Consider the following 17,370-nt stretch of genomic DNA (forward strand, 5'->3'; position numbering starts at 1 on the left):
CTGTGGAAACTGCTTCACAGCCTGGACTTTTGCTTCCACGGGACAAACAAAACCCTGACCAACCACCTTGCCTAGGTATGTGACTGTAGCTTTGGCAAACTCACACTTTGCCAAATTGATGGTCAACCTGGCCCACACCAGTCTTTGAAACAAGGCTTGCACTCTGCAGATATGCTCCTCCCATGAGTCAGAGTAGACGACCACGTCATCCAAATATACGGCACAGCCTTCCAGACCTGAGACCACACGATTCATCAGCCGTTGGAAGGTGGCTGGAGCATTCCGCAAACCGAAAGGCATCACTGTGTACGAGAATAAGCCAAATGGTGTTATAAAAGCAGCAATCTCACCAGCCCTTTTGGTAAGGGGCACTTGCCAATATCCCTTTAAAAGATCAAATTTGCTAACAAACTTTGCAGACCCAACTTGATCAATACAATCCTCCATCCTAGGAAGAGGGTAAAGGTCTGCTTTGGTAACATTGTTAATTTTTCTATAATCAGTGCAGGGTCTGAAAGTGGAATCAGACTTTTTTACAAGAAGACAGGGGGAAGCCCAATCGGAACAACATGGCTCAGCAATACCATTGTCCAACATATACTGTACCTCTGTTTCCAATTTTAGTCTCTTCTCCTCAGGTACACGGTAAAATCTCTGTTTGATAGGCTTCGCATCTCCGATGTCTATGTCATGCTCTAGTAAATGGGTTTGTGATGGAGTGTCAGAAAACAAAACATTGTAGTTTCTAATTAGAGTTACCAATTCATCACGTTTCTCCAAATCTAAATGATCTACCAAAACCCCAAGGTTTTGCAAAGTCTGGGAGTTTTTCAACCGACCCTGCAGGACTTCATCAGAAACCCTAATGACCTCCTCCTCTCCCCCGTCCACAAAGTTTAAGCCACAAGATACAGGGACTGGAGCAGCAGTCAACGCTGACTTCACTACTCGAGTGCCCTCCACTTTGCTTTGATCACGGGAGTGATAACATTTTAACAGGTTCACATGGCATAATTTAGAGGACTTCCTATACCCCGGAGTTTCAATAAGATAGTTCAAATCTGACACTTTGCGCAACACAGTAAAAGGACCACAGTATTTTGCCTGAAAAGGTGAACTTACAAGAGGCAAAAGAGCAAGTACACGATCACCGGGAGTAAACTCACGCAACTCCGCCTGTCGGTCATATCTCAATTTCATTTTCTTTTGAGAACATTTTAGCTTTTCTTTCGCCAGTTCTCCAGCTATATCCAACTTCAGCCTAAATCCATTTACATAGTCAATGAGGTTCCGAGGTGGTTCTTCAGGCAAACAACCATCCTGCAGCACTGCTAAAGGCCCCCGTACCTTATGACCAAACACCAAATCATTTGGGCTGAACCCTGTGCTCTCCTGTACTACCTCACGAGCAGATAGTAGTAACCAAGGTAACCCCTCCTCCCAATCTGCAGACAGTTCTGTACAGTACGAACGAAGCAAAGATTTTAAAGTTTGGTGAAATCGTTCCAAAGCTCCCTGACTCTGGGCATGGAACGCAGTAGACTTGTTGTGTTTAACTTTTAGCTGTTTGAGAACCTGAGCAAATAAATGGGAGGTAAAGTTAGAACCCCGATCTGACTGGATGATTTTTGGAATTCCAAATGTAGAAATGAATTGAGTTAATGCTTTAACTACTGCTTTTGAAGTTATGGTACGCAAGGGAAAAGCTGCCGGATATCTCGTTGCGTGACACATAACAGTTAATAAGTAGTTATGATCTGACTTAGACCGTGGTAAAGGCCCAACACAATCGATAATAAGATGCTCAAAAGGTTGTCCTATGGCTGGTATTGGATACAAAGGAGCTGGCTTCACAACCTGGTTTGGCTTGCTTGTGCGCTGACACGTAGGACAAGTTTTAATAAACTGAGCTACAGCTCGCTTTAAACGAGGCCAGAAAAAATGCCTGAGTATGCGATCATAAGTTTTACGAACACCCATGTGACCTGCCACCTCACCATGTGAAGTTTGCAACACTTTGTTTCGCAAAACAGTAGGTACAACTATCTGAAAAACTGGTTCGCCTAGACCCTGAACAGAGTGTGGAACCCATTTCCTGACCAACAGTCCCTCAAGAAGAAAATAGCACTGAGCATTATTCCTCACCGCTGCCTCAGGAACAACTCTATCAAACAGATCAGTTAAGGTAGTATCGGCCTTTTGCTCAGCTATCAATGACTCTCTAGAACTAGTCAACTGTTCAGTTTGGAGTTTAACTGGCAACTTGAGACTTTCCGGCTTACTCTCAATCTTCTTGAGTGCGGCAGAGCGGGTAACAGCACACCCTGGAAATACCTCAGGAGACACACAACTGTATTCTGGAGATACCTTTGCAGGGGGCACTGAAGGTTGCTTCTTAAAGATGTTTATTTTGCCATCCGCCCACACCTTACTACCTGCCAAGTCATTCCCCAGAATCATGTGTATTCCCTCTACTGGCAACTGGGTTCTAACCCCAACCGCTACATCACCCGCTACCAGACCACATTTTAGAGTTACTACATGTAAAGGGGAAGAGAATGGAACTAAACCCATGCCACGTACCATTACACAACTGCCAGTATCAGACACCTTAGAGAAAGGCAAAATGGACTCCAAAATAAAAGAATCCAAAGCTCCAGTGTCTCTCAAGATCCTAATTGGAACATTGTGGTTGCCATCTACCAGCGACACCACACCATCCGAAACAAAAGCTGAAAAGTCACCTTGGTGAGATTGAGAACCAAACTCAACTTTTGGCTGAAAAAACTCACCCTGATGGTCAGAGGCTGTACCAGAAACGGCCATCACAGCCGGTTTAGCTTGAGCTAACTTCTTTGATCTAAGTAACGGACAATCTTTCTTCCAATGTCCTTGAACTAAACAGTAGCGACAGGTATTATCTTTTAATGGTGCTTTAGGTCCCCCAAAACCAAACTTCTGTGGCCTTTGGAACGAAGCTCCAGAAAAAGATGACTTACTATTCCTAGGAGTAAAGTTTTTAAAGTGCATATCACTATTTGACTCAAAATGGCTTTTATGGGTTAACCTGTGCTCATCTGCAAGGACTGCTGCATCACTTGGCGACTTAACTTTTCGCTCATTAATGTATGTAGCAACCTGGTCAGATACAGAGTTTTTGAACTGTTCTAACACGATCAAGTTAGACAGATCCTCAAAAGTACTAGCTTCAGAAGCTGTACACCAACGATTAAATGCAGAAGTCAAATCACGAACAAATTCAGAATAAGTCTGCGAATCTTGTTTCTTCCTGTAACGAAAACGTTGACGATATGCCTCTGGTACGAGCTCGTAGACCTTCAGAACTGCTGATTTAACTTTAGCATAAACGTTACTGTCAGCTACACTCAGTGCTGAAAAAGCCTCACGTGCCTTACCTGTAAGTGCACATTGCAACAACATAGTCATGTCCAGATCTGACCAAGCTCTAGCTTCTGCAATACGATCAAATAGCGTAAAGTATGTGTCTGGATCTGACTCATCAAATTTAGGCAACAAACGAAGATTCTGTGAAACGTCAAACTGTTGTACTCCTTCTGGTCTATTGACATTCCGCAATCGTGCGCCAAAACAGGACGTTCGTTCCTGCAATCTCTAACTGCATTTGCAACAGCTCCCGCTGCTGCTCAAAAGTTAATGAAGGGCTAGACTGAAAACTTGCACCCTCACTAACAGAGTGACCCCAAAGAACACCTATTTCTCTAAGACCCTGCTTTAATCTAGCTTTGACAGACTCTTTAAGTTTTCCATCATCAATCTCAATCTTATAATGGTCAGCAATTTCAATTAACTGCTCCTTAGTACACAATTCCAAAGCTACCTCTGAAGGAGTTTGAACAAAACCACTTAGAATAGAAGCCATTTTCCTCAACCAATACAACTATTACCAACTCTGAGGGAAAAAAAAAAAAAAATGTACACAATTCACCTACTGCCAGTCTGGGTTTAAGGACAGGAGCCACACCCCACTATTCTCCAAAAAAAACTAACTAACTGGCCCCTAGTCTTCGTGCAGTCACATGTGGTGGGTTTTTATGCACACAAAACCAGCAGAGTGGAAAGACAACCAGAAGCTGGCTGCCCCCCCACATCCACGGAGGTGCTCCCGAGCCGATGTAGGGGAAAAGGAAACAAGGGAAGCTCTACCCACGTTCACTGCCACCTAAAACAAAAACACCACGAGCCTCCTATTGATACTCGCTGATAAGCCTCAAAAGGAGAGGACTCCCATCTGAACAAAACCCCAGAAAAAGCAGAGTGAATTGTGAACTCAAACTATAAAGCTAACCAAACAAAAGGAAGACCTGGCTCTCAATGCTCTCTCCAACAATATTGGCCAAACTAAAGCATCCCCTCAAACAAAAAGTTTGGCAATCTAACCTAACATGATTAACCCAAGTCAACTACAAAACAATAATCAACATGAACCAAACTTCAAGTAAACAAATATAATCAATGACAAAGCCAAAACAATCTAGACAAAACCTTAACCAAATAAGGCAAACTATTAGAGTACTCAAATACTAACGACTAAAGTATAATTAACTTTAACTTAAGGACGAGCCCCCATTTGTCACAGGCCGGCTCATAGCCTGTGGCAAGAATGAGGGGACACAAACACCCAGTATAGGCCAATCAAAAGAAGAGTTTATTATAAATCAAAAACTAGTAACTTTAAACAAAGAAAAGGAATGAGGTGTGCGAATGTCATAGTGTAAGGTGTATGTAAGGTGCATGGTTGAGTGAATCTGTATGTGTAAACATGACTGAGTGTGAACAACGTAAAACCTTCAAAGGAACAAACAAAACAGGATCATACCTGGAGGAGCAGAGAGCAAGAGAGAAGTGGTTAGAGGCCTTCTTATACCTAGAGCCCAGGTGGCTCCAATCGCTAAAGACCCTCCTCTGCCTGCAGGAGGAACCGCCCCTGCAAGGCCGAGGAGGAGCCGTGACAATCTCCACCTGAGCCAATTAAAATAGTTTTCTGGACACCTTTCAGATTCTAATAGTGCCATGAACAGCTTTCACACACAGCAAATGGAGTTAGTTGAACCACGGGTTTTCAACTTGTGATCTCCATGCATTACATTGTTACGGCTGTCACCGTGGTCTGTATTTCTGTCTTGTCTGTACCAAGTAGGTTGTGTGGCCCTGTGGACTGAAGCCCCGCCTACTTCCTGGTTTCGGTGGAGCCCCACAGGTTCACTCCAGCTCCACCCATTGGTCCACCCTGTCCCAGCGCGCCCAATGGCAGGTCACCATCGCAGCCTTACCTCCAGCACTTAAGGAGAGCCCACCAGTGGCTCGAGGCAGCTTGTCTTGGCCAGTGGACTTGTGTGCCTTCTGTGGTTGTAATTGAGTGCACCTGGGTAGAGTACTGTGCTTTGGTTCTGTGTGTTTTTGCCAGCACGGAGCTGACAAAAGGGGGTGAGTTAGGGCCAGAGTCTATACTGATTTCACCACACGTAGTTCTGTGTTTGTTAGCTTCATAGGTGTAGTGGGTGCTGTGCTCTTTGTGTTTTTTTCTGGTAAGCGCCTACTGTTTGTTTTAACGTATATTCAGGCATAGTCCTCCTTTTGGGAATCTCTTTTATTTTACTTAGTTTGTCTTTTCACAGCACCCTCATCCACCCTCCTTTTGTTTGTTGTTACGTGCCTGTTTACCTCTGGTTGCCAATAAATACTACCCTTTTACACCCGACCAGGTTCTGCCTATATGTTTATGGTCCCCGCACCCCTAGACCATCCAGGGGGTCGTAACATACATATTAGTCAACGTTGTGTAAATCATGACATTTAGGGGGGGATTCTCAAAAAAGCCATTGAAGTTCCCTTTTCTTCGCGACACGTAACCGTTGGACCATCATCTTTGATCTGGTTCAAAAAATTAGGCCTTGCTCCTGGAAATGAGTTTATGCCAAATGAACTTTCAGTATATTGCGAAAGACGTTGGAGACGGCAAATGGAACTCACGGTCAGTCCTGCAGGTCACACCGGGTGCCCACTCCCTGCGTGGGACCTGCTTGCAAACAATTGACGGAGAGCTGAGCGATGTCTTAACAAGCTGGTTCAAGGTAGACCGACATCAACTCAACCGTCTCCAAGGCAACTGTCCCCAAAATGTCCTGCCTCCTGTCTTCATCGTTACCAGTAAGACTCTTGAGGGATGCTACAGAGAGACACGGTTTGAACATTGTTTCCAGTGAGTAGATAAAGGCAACAAACTTTCTTACAAATTATCTCTGGCTTCGTTTCTGTCCAACATCAGTCCATTCAAATTTAAAGTAGTCAAACTTACAATTCCACTTGGTTTTTCAGTAAACCCATTAATTCATTGACCCGGAAAGGACCGCCGGCTACCCGAAGAGCTGTTCGGCGCTCGCCGGCCGACTGGCCGGAGAGTTAGCTTGTTAGCGTGTTAGCTGGTTATGGCTGCTAGTGTTGCCACCGGAGGCTTGACAGTGTATTGTACACTACAGACAGACTTTGCAATGAATCGTTTTGTGATCTAACGTAACTTATCGGATTTTCCAAAACCAAAGACCCTCCAAACGGACTCAGCTCGTCTCTTGGGCACACGTTGTGCATCTCTGGTCTCTCACTGTTCCTCCTGTATCGCTCTTTTCCTTGTTTTCATGTAGCAACAGAGTTACTTCTTGTTGTGAGCTGTACCCAGCATGCAGGTCAGCAGGGTCATTTTTATAAATGTACAATTATTAGTGTTACAAATTGTTTATGTGTCACAAGCTGTTGTGATGTGGTGTTTTACCCTATTAAAGAGTCTTTGTTGTGGGTTTTTCATGGTTGTTATAAAGTTATAACTATGACTCCATCTCAACACACGCAATACAAGCAGGTCTGACCGCCCACCGCTCCTCGATTAACGTGTTAAAGTAAATTCTGACGCCTTGATTGATTGTCCTGTCCTTCACTAAGAAAATGAAGTCACGTATCTGCAGTCTGCAAATAATTTGCGCTGCGAGTATGAGAGCGTCCTGCTTGTATTTTGAGCGTCTTTCTTTAAAACCATATGAATTATTTCAAACGTATCTTCAAAGAACCACATGAACATATCAATATAACAAATTTCTATGATATGATTTTACTTTTTTCCATGACTTTTACAGGCCTGGAAATTACCATTTTAAAATTCTGTGACTTTTCCAGGTTTTTCTTTGGTTAATAACCAAGATGACGGCGCGTGAACAACGCGAGGCTCAGCTCAGCGTCTCCACTGCATTTCATTGGCTCAGTACTGGTACCCTGTGCAATGACAATAAAGTTGAATCTAATCTAAGCTAATCTAATTTTCATGACCGTACGAAGCCTGTAATATGTTACAATCCAGTAGAGTCTGTAATTGTATATGAATGAAATGAAAAGGTTTTGGCAAGGCTTCTGAACCCTGACAGAGCCAATACTGCTGGCGTATAAATTTAATTTTAATTATCTGGAGACCCTTTTCATCTTTGCCCCTGGGTACCATCCATCCATCCATCCATCCATTGTCAAACCGCTTATCCTGCACACAGGGTCGCGGGGGGGCTGGAGTCCATCCCAGCCAACTTCGGGCGATAGACAGGGTACATCCTGGATTGGTCGCCAGCCAATCGCAGGGCAATACAGAGACACACAACCATTCACACTCACATTCACACAACTACGGGCAATTTAAAGTCCCCAATTAACCTGATCCCCAGAGCATGTCTTTGGACTGTGGGAGGAAGCCGGAGAACCCGGAGAGAACCCACGCAGACACGGGGAGAACATGCAGACTCCACACAGAAAGGCCACTGGGCGGAATCGAACCCAGGACCTTCTTGCTGTGAGGCGACAGTGCTAACCACCACGCCACCGTGCCGCCCCCCTGGGTACCAGCCAAGCTTTAAAGAACAACCCCTCACCCACCCAGACACACACACTTCTGTGCAGTACTGTAATTAAGAGCACAGTACAGAGTCTGCCCACCTATCCCACTCAGTCTTCCTCTCTATGTATTTAAATGAAAGGGGAGCTAATCAATTCTCACTGGGCTCTGAAAGGCCACGGCTCCGGCCTTCTGCTCAAGCTAATATCACGCTCTGTCTTTTAGCTCTGCCCACTCCACCTCCTCACACCTGTGTCAGTTCTCTCAAGCTTTACATTGTACATACTTTCTGAATCTTGTTGTATAGACTAAGGGTTTATTTTCCTTATTTGAACAAGGCAGGATGGGGTAGGAGAAAAAAGACGGGGAGGGCTGCAAAACATAAGGACGGGGGGTTGAATAACGAAACCAGCTGTACAGTAGAGAAAGACAGTAGGTGAAGACAAAGAGGAGGAAAAAGATAAAGGATTTGGCCGCCGGGGGGTCCAGCTTGGCCTGCCTGGGGACTCTGCTAGTGTGAGAATTACAGAAAGACACAATATCAAAGTGGGCAGATCGTGGCCACTTACCTAAAATGAGTTTGACACCTCTGGTTTAAAGGCTTATCAGGACAGGATTCTAAAACCTCACTCACTGAAAGACCGGCTCCGTTGGAAAGAATGAGCTAACGGTTGCTCCATGCAGAGCTACTGCAGATCCACTTAGCACATTGACAGCTCCAGTGGTGGGTGTCAGAGCAGTCGGTGCTAGACGGAGGTAGTATACAAATCAACCACATTCGGTTCCTTTTTATGTATCAGAGAAAATACATAAGCTTTTGTAAAATAAAAAAAACTGTGATTTATAAAAAAGTGTTCTATAAATACTTCGGAATATGGATACTACAGTGGACTAGAGTTGACTAACCGGGGTTGTGTCAAAGCTCAAAGCTCAAAGAAAAAGCTCCTATTTGGTTACACATTTTGGATTTAAACCAAACTCTAATCACTAGTGTTGTTCATGATGTAAGCTATTGTGTTGAATAGCCTCTTTGCATAAGACTCTGGGGAATTTTCTTCTGCTAAGCCGCGATGCAGTTTACAGTGTATTTATAGGGATGTTATTGTGAAAGAGCGCATGGAAGGATGGAGGCTGGATTGCGCGACCGTTGACATCCTGGAAGCAGTGACGGGTTTGCCATCTTGGTTCAGACTACGTTGATCTACAGATATTTCACAGACACCTATACCATCATCAAACAACATGTTTTTCTTGATAAACGGTGTGATAGTTTGTTAACCAGTACGAAGATTTATTTACCTCGGCTTCCCTACAAATCAATCACAATGACGAAACGGCAGAGCTGGAGACAAAATAGTGAACATAAGAGCAATCTAAAAGATGTTTTGACTGAAAGCTCTAAAATGTTTGTGGGTTCCTTTTTTTAAACAAAGACAGTTTAGCTTAGCTCTTTCTCTCCCTCCCTTTCTCCCCCACGATCCCCTCTCTCTCTTTGCAGTAAAATCTTTCATAGCCGTGAAATGTGAAACACCTTCATCGATATTCGACTCGTCAGCAAGTTCTGTGATCAGTTGTTGTTTTTTGTTTTCTCCACACTGCCCACAACAGACAATGTAAGGATATCAAAGTCCCAAAGACAACACATTGTGTGTGTGTGTGTGTTACCAAGGAAAGGACATCATGGATGAGAGTAAGAAGACAATGATTTAGAAACAGCAATATAACAAGAGAGACTCTCGACAGATTGAAGCAGCTGTTATCTAGAATAACAGCTGATTAACTAGAATAACAGAAAAGTGTTCTCTAGAGAACAATATATGCAAAGTCAACGTAACGTGGCACGGAAGCACCACGTCGTCCTGTTTTGGCGTGAGGAACGTAACTGCTGTTTACTCGTCATCCAGCTGATCAAGCTAGCGTTAGCTTGCTAATAACAGCAGTACAGCAGTTAGCAAGACTAAAGGCACGTTTTTATTTACTCGCCCTTTTTGGACCATTCATTTTTCAATCTTTGTCTTATATTTCGTGCTTTTTCTCCATACCGGTTATTGTTGACAAATATTTTTGTGTGTGTTGTACTTTTTAATGGTGTCATATACAGTAGTCTAGTGCACTTGCGCATATACTTGTTATGCCTGTGGGAGACACACGGTGATACATTAACAATGGACAATTAACAATGAAGCCTCCAATGCATTTATTTACAAATGCCATTTTAAATTCATCAGAGCACTTGGTTATTTTGTAGCTGTAAATATATGTGGTGCACTACAATGGATTTAATGAATAAGCTTCAAGTGAACATGGGTGTGTCCTGTTAAATTTTCTGATTTGTATTTTCTTTATATTTTATAAATTATTATTATGTTCAAGGAGCAAGGTGTACTGTAAATACTGTAAGTATTTTTGCAATGCGAATTTGAAGTATTGTTTTAGAATAAGTGAAAGCTTTTTAATGCTGTTTTTTTAAATAATCGACCACTTTAGATTTTAGATTAGATAGATTTTTAAAATAATCGTTAGTTGCATCCCTAAATCAATATGCTCTTAAAAGATCTTAAAACTGCAATCACTGATTTTGGCTGCAGCGAAAACCCGTTTTAAAACCCTGACGTGCTGTGTCATCGCATCTGCTCCACTATGTACACCCAGCAAGTTGCCGGCCGCCTGGCAAAGAATAATGAGTTACCTACAGCTTTGTCACTGACAACAGTGATGATAAATGCCATTAGAGGGAACCGATTCATTAAACGTTGAGTTAAATTAAACGTCAACAGAGTGCTGAAAGTCGCTAGAAAGCTCCACAGCCATGAGGGGAGCTGCAAATTCATCAGTGATGCAGCGACCTGAGCTTGTTCTACAGAAGTGAGATCTAGCACACCAACGGTTATCGCCGCAAGCATAACATTCATCTTAGAATGAATAAAAACAAATAAAGCAAAGGCAAATTCACAAATAAAATGAAAAGGAAAAGTGACAGACATTCACCAACTGGACACGGAATAATGATTTGTCCCCAGAAAATGTTTTGCTGGAACTTTGGAGGAGGTTTGCTTCAGTAGGTGAATCTGTCACACACTCTTACCTTTTTGGTGAAGTCCATGGCTTTGAGGATAGAAAGGTTGAGGGTTTCCAGTGAAGCTAGGACTCCCTCATAGTCCCCCATGTGCTTGGCAAAGTAGTCTGTGCACACACATACACGCACAAATTCAAGATTCACACAACTTTGCGAGTGTGTGACTTTATTGTCCCAAAATGATTTGCAGTGGTTGGCCCAATATGTGTGAATTAATATCACACATTTCAACAAATAATAATCTCATTCATCTGATAAGTACTTTTTAAATAAATGAGCACAAAATGAGGGAAGTGGCTGTGAAGTGTGTGTGTGTGTTGTTATGTGTGTGTCCACTTACCACAGAGTTCCTTTGTGTCAACATTACTATTACATTCCACAGAGGAGCAGCAGAAGATAGGGAAGGAAGGAAGGAAAGTAAGAAGGGAGGAAAAGGGCAGAGAAGAGCATGGTCAGAAACAGAGGAAAAGCTCTTTGCATGCAGTCCCCAAATCCCAAAGTCCCCCTTACACACACTCACACAGAGACACACACATACGCAGATGTGGAGCCAGATGGGGAGCGATCTAACAAGACCCTGACAGGAGTTTGACTAGATCCACTTTCATCAAGGCAGTGAGTTCTTCACTGACGTTCAGAAGACTCGCCAGGAGAGAGAAAGAGAAAGAAGGGGGAGAAAGAAGGGGGAGAAAGAAAGGGGGAGAAGAAGTAACAAGAGGAACAAGACAAAGACGCTTTGAGATGTAACTCATGATGGGAAACAGTGGACGAAAGACTTTGAATGTTAAAACAATACCGTGAATGATGTTGAAGAATAACTTTCCAATGATATTTGCGACATGAATCAAAGGCCATTATCCAAATTAGAAGCAAACCAGTAACTAATAACCATCGTGCCACGAAGCCAGATCAACCTGGAGGGGGGAGGGCGTCCTTGCCCTTTTACCAGGCCTCTACTTCAACAGGCTTTGCCGGAAAACCTATACTTAACCTTTATTTCTCAACGTCACACCTGCAGAGTTCTTCGGAACGGCATCTTGCACCGCTGTGAAACGGTGCAAGATGCGGACAATAGGAAACAAGCCTTTGTTGAGCAAAGATATACGAGTCCTTATTGGGGAACTGGTCAGATTCAAGATCCCTCAACTCATTAGTCTTTAGAATTCCACACATAAGAATACAGATGTAAAGGGAGGTTTTGAAGCCACAAAGGGATAAAGGTTGAGGATAGAAACGAAGGAGAGCCGGAGAAAAGTCCACGCAAACGAAGACAGAGCTGCAGACGGGAAGAAAACCACAGACAGTGACAGAGACAGATGGACTAAAGACTGGAAGCAGGACAGTGCTTCGTCTCTGCCCGCCCCGGCCCTCCTCTCCATACATCAACTTCCTGCTTCAACAGGAAACGCTTAGGCCCTCACATCATCTTTTTCTCTGCCCGATCAATAACCTAATCTGCTGCTACATGATAACGCTGAGGCTCCACTGTAAAGGAGAAGGAACTTCTCTGCCTGCGTGCTCTGCGGTGGAGAAGATTCATAACCATCTGCTGGATGACGGACAACTTGCTTTCCCAATTTAAAAAACGGACAAATAGGCCCAAAGGATCCGCTGCTGTCCTGCTCGGCTTCATTTGCGTTTCCAGTTCCTGCAGGTTGCCACGGTGGGAATGAACAGAGTGACTCTTTTCATTACCATCTCCCACCGTGTCAGCACACTTCTCCTGATTGCAGGCTTGGTGAGCCGATTGGCTAGCTGGTTATAAAAGGGGCCAATAAATTGATGTAATGGAAGCCAATTAAAAGGCAGCATCCTGAGGACCAGTGGTACCTATGACAGGGAGGTTAACTTCCTGGAGAATCGGGATGACTTGCATGTGAGCAGATGGTGAGAGAAAGGATGTTTTCACTCTCTTAAGGATTATATATTCTCTCCATGGGGATTTTTTTTTGAAAATGTCTGTTTCCTATCAAAATGGTCAGCTACTGTAGAGAACGTTTGCCTGACGTTCTTTGCAAAAAGGGCTTTGAGAACAGAATGTGACATTTACTGGCTGCGGGACCAATTAAGTAAGTTTGACTCACACACACAAACACACACACACACACTACTGAGAGTGTTCAGCAGGTCTCTCCTCTTTTTCATAATTGAAAGGGAGATGTGATCAAAAACAAAAGACACACATAAAACACCTCGACACGCGTGAAAAAGTGCACAATCAGTATGCACGTTTATTTCATGCGGCTATACACAACCGCCTGTCGTGCACCCAACCGACTGCACACACACACACACACAGAAGTGGCGTAGGAGTGCTGACCTGGTGTTATCAGAGTCGATGGTGTGAAACAGCTTCTCCAGTTCTTCCTCGTTCAGAGTGCCATTGGAGAAGAAAGCCTGGAACTCATCCAGAGAAAGCTTCCCATCATCTGCAGGAGAGTAAGACACGCACGAACACACACACAAATAATTGTGAAAAACAATGCAGGAGGAAGCAACCTTTTCTGTTTGCCAAAAATACCAGGTTAGTCAATATTGATGTGGGTATATTGCCAGTACATGTGTCTCAGTCTTTACAGTGACAAAATGCCTCAAGCGAACTGTGAGAACACGTGACGCAAAGCTTCTTCTCACATGCTATTTAATCTATTTCAAGCCTTTACATTTGAGAACTCTTTAAGCTTGTGTGGCCTTGGTATTGATTCGCATCTCATACCATTTACCCTTTTATTGTATGAGTTGCATACCTCAGATACACAGAAATGTTCCTGGTTTGTGACCTTGCACTCTTCTGTGGAGCAGAAAGTCAGTTGATGTGACTATTTAAAAGAAATCCATCTTTTATGTAGCTAGGGTTTGTAGTGATGATTGTGATGTTTTTTTACTTTTTAACATGTCGGGTTTTCAGTACCAGGTCCTCAGACACACACACACATGCACAAACGCTCAGTGGGTTCCCAGCTTTCGCCGCTTTCTGAAGCGGCTGTGAAATCAATCCGGCATGCGCTGCAGTCTGCTGCGAACCTTAAGCCGTACCCCTGCTGTCTGTCTGTCTCTGCACTTTGCGATTATGTTCACAGGCCTTAGGGAGAAGCATCGATAACCAACAAGCTCTCAGAATAATGCCGGATTTATGCTTGTGTTATGTCGTTTGCAGCGCTGCAAGCCTGTGTTCCCAGGATGCTTCACTCCCTCAATGTGGTAGAAGAAAGTCCATCTCTGGTGTGTTGATTTCTGCTTCCTTCCACTGTAAAATGAGTCCTTGATTTTTTTTCTTTTTTCACTTGAGGAGAAAGAAGTTAATGCTTCATAATCTCTGGTTGACATTTCTCTGTTTGCGCCTTTGATCGCATCCAACACACATCCAACACTACATACACTCTACATTCAACATCACTGAGAGGTTAAAACACAACGAGTCCACTAGAATTTCACGACGGGTTACTGTACACAATATCAAAATACACATTTTTCACATTAGTTGTAGGTCTGTGAGTTATTGGCCGTTGAGATTTGAACCTTTACTCAAATATAATGGAACCTCAGGGGCCTTGTTTTTTCAATTCTCAAAATGGCAAAAATTGTAACCCGGTAACCAAAGATAATCCACAGACTTTGTTGTGAGCGGTTTGATGTGGGAAACGTTTTCTTTCTACTGTACTACACACACCAACCGTATCCGCGCACAACGGAAATCGCTCGTTCATCAAAGGACAAGACGCTTGTGACAGATAATGGCGTCCTCCATGCTCGCCTCCTTGAGTGCTGTGACGCGGTCGGTGGGTTTAGTTCTTAGGAAATAATCTAGAGGATTATCGGGGTCATATAACTGTGGTCAATGTGGAGCCATTATCGGCTCTTTTACGACATCTCATTTGGTGTTACATTCATACTGGTAGTTTTCTGCAGCAGTCTACTGTACTTTCAATGCACACAAACTGAAACGATTCCAGGATGTTGGAGTCGGACCAAGTATGAAAATCATTTAATATTAGAAACCTCATATTAAGAGGCTCACCTAATCAACGATCCTCCGTAACCCTTCATAACCAATCCAACCAACCAACTAACCAAGGGTTAGGGTTAGGAGGGGCTGTCCTTGGCGACATACTCCATCCTGCTTGTTTCTGACTGTCTGTCTCACCACATGATGCAGAGCTAGATATCAAATATTTATTCCTTTCCCTCAAAGTGCATTTGACCCGTTGCTGACTGGATGCAGCAGGTTGAGCTGAGGGACCACTGCAGAGCGCCCGGAAACCACAGGGGCAGGACAACTTCAGTCGTGCAAAAAGTGGGTTGCATTCAAAGCTGCTCTTATGTCGGCCTTGACGCTTCCCCCTGCTGCTCGTCACTTACGGGATTTGGGGGCCAACTTATGTTATATAATATGTCTGATATTATTTTATTTAAAAAAATAATTTTCTATTACTCTTTTCTTTTTTATTCTGCTGCAAAATGTCTTTGTTTTCTCTCTCTGATTGCGTCTGACATGCATCCGGATAAGAGACAGAGCTCTCTGGGTTAGCTGGAGTTTTGGACCACTAAGGAGAAATTCCATCAGATGATTTTATGAATAGAACTCATAATAAAAACTCCACAATCATAGCCAACCAAACATTTATTCCCCTGCCGTCTTTCAGCTCCTCATTAGACACTTGCCACATTGTTTTTCTGTTGTGATGCCAGGTAAAGGAAATGGACGCTTGGTATAACCTTTCCCCCAACAGGAGGCCCCTCTGTTTGAGGGTGCCAGCTCCGGCCCCCAATCTGCTTCTCTGCCCGGGCTCCACTGTTCATCATAACTCTGGGGCCATGACTTTTTATAACCTCGCGCAGAGGCACTGGTGTTTAATTCAGCAGTGACCCAATTTGCTGCATGCAGCCAGCTAGCCTGGTTAGACCCCCTGAGGCAAGGCAATTTTATTCGTATAGGGGTCGTCGTGGCGCAGAGGGTAGAGCGGGTGCGCTGGGAACAGCAAGGTTGGTCGTTCAAGTCCCGGCTGCCCCATGTTTCAAGTCGAAGTGTCCCTGAGCAAGACACCTAACCCCTAATTGCTCCCCGGGCAAAAATGTGAAACGCCATGGGTTTAAAGTGCAATGTAAGTCGCTTTGAATAAAAGCGTCTGCCAAATTACCTGTAATGTAATGTATAGCACATGTCAACAACAAGGCAATTCAAAGTGCTTCACATCCAAACATAAAGCAAGGAGATTTACAAATAGTTACGAACATTGATATATTTAAACATAAAATAAATTAAAAGGATAAAAAAGACATTGAAAATTTTAAAGTGTAATTTAAGAATGTCTTTAAGAATTCTGAATTCCAGAAACGGTCAATTAAAGGCATCAGCAAACAGAAAAGTATTTAGTCTGGATTTAAAGGAGCTGAGGGACTCAGCAACTTTCTGGGACTTTCTTCCAGATATGTGAAGCAGAAAAACTGAACGCTGCTTCTCAATGTTTAGTTCTGGCTCTGGAAACAGAAAGTAGACCAGTCCCAGACGACCCGAGGGTTTGTAGCGGTTCACAAGGTATCAGCAGATCAGAAATGTACTTTGGCCCTAAACCATTCAGTGCTTTATAAACTAGCAGCAGGATTTTGAAGTCAATCCTTTGTTTGACAGGAAGCCAGAGTAAAGGCCTGAGAACTGGAGTGATGTGATCCACTTTCCTGGATCTCTGAGGTATTCTCTAGTAACACGCCAGGGGTCCATTCAAGAAGCGGGTTTAGTGGAAACTCAGAATTGGTTAACCCTGAGATGAGGAAACTCCAGCTTGTCTGTTTTAGAAAGGGAGGTAACTAAAGCTCAGGGTCAGTCACCATGGTAACTCAGCTGTTCTGAAACTGAAAACTCAGAGTTTCACATCTCAGGGTAAATCAACTCAGAGTTTAGGCTTTACCTTGGGAAACAAGTAGCAGGCATCATAGTCAGCTAATGATGAGCATACATGGCCCATTATCTCCTTAAGCCGTCGATTCACCCCTGCTACTCCTTTATGAAAAACCCATTATAAATGAAGCAACAACAACCCTGACAACCGCTCTGCTCGCTGACCCTCATAAATTGGCAACAGAGGAAGCAATGCAACAGGCGAGAGCATCCTTTTCCCTTGAGAATGAGTTTCCACAGATTGGGTCTGTTGGCTGAAGTCACCATTGTTTTAGAGACCAAAATAGGCCACAGAGAGAAATCATTTTCATGCAAAGGAAATCACCCAAACTCAAAAGAGACGGCCACAGACTGTGTTCACTCAATGACGCCAGAGGCCACAGTTACACAGTGATGTAAACTAGAACATGGAGATGTAGGGGAATTTTAGTAGTCCGACCCGCCAATCGTCAATATATTTGTTATATTGTTATGATCCACAAGTACATTTGC

The 17,370-nt window shown here is 43.5% G+C and overlaps 1 protein-coding gene across 2 annotated transcripts in view; it reads right to left on the reverse strand.

The window, feature by feature from the left end:
* The window catches only part of LOC120812213 (N-terminal EF-hand calcium-binding protein 2-like), a 112,039-nt gene that overhangs the window by 64,724 nt on the left and 29,945 nt on the right, over positions 1-17,370 (reverse strand). For both annotated transcript variants that reach the window (XM_040168025.2, XM_040168024.2), the window contains exons 3-5: positions 13,303-13,411; positions 11,323-11,348; positions 10,992-11,089 (exon numbers count right to left, since the gene is read on the reverse strand). In XM_040168025.2, coding sequence (XP_040023959.1) covers positions 10,992-11,089; positions 11,323-11,348; positions 13,303-13,411 — 233 coding nt within the window. The remainder of the gene's footprint in view (positions 1-10,991; positions 11,090-11,322; positions 11,349-13,302; positions 13,412-17,370) is intronic.

The sequence above is a fragment of the Gasterosteus aculeatus genome, chromosome Y (genome assembly GCF_964276395.1).
Source record: "Gasterosteus aculeatus chromosome Y, fGasAcu3.hap1.1, whole genome shotgun sequence".
Taxonomy (NCBI): domain Eukaryota; kingdom Metazoa; phylum Chordata; class Actinopteri; order Perciformes; family Gasterosteidae; genus Gasterosteus; species Gasterosteus aculeatus.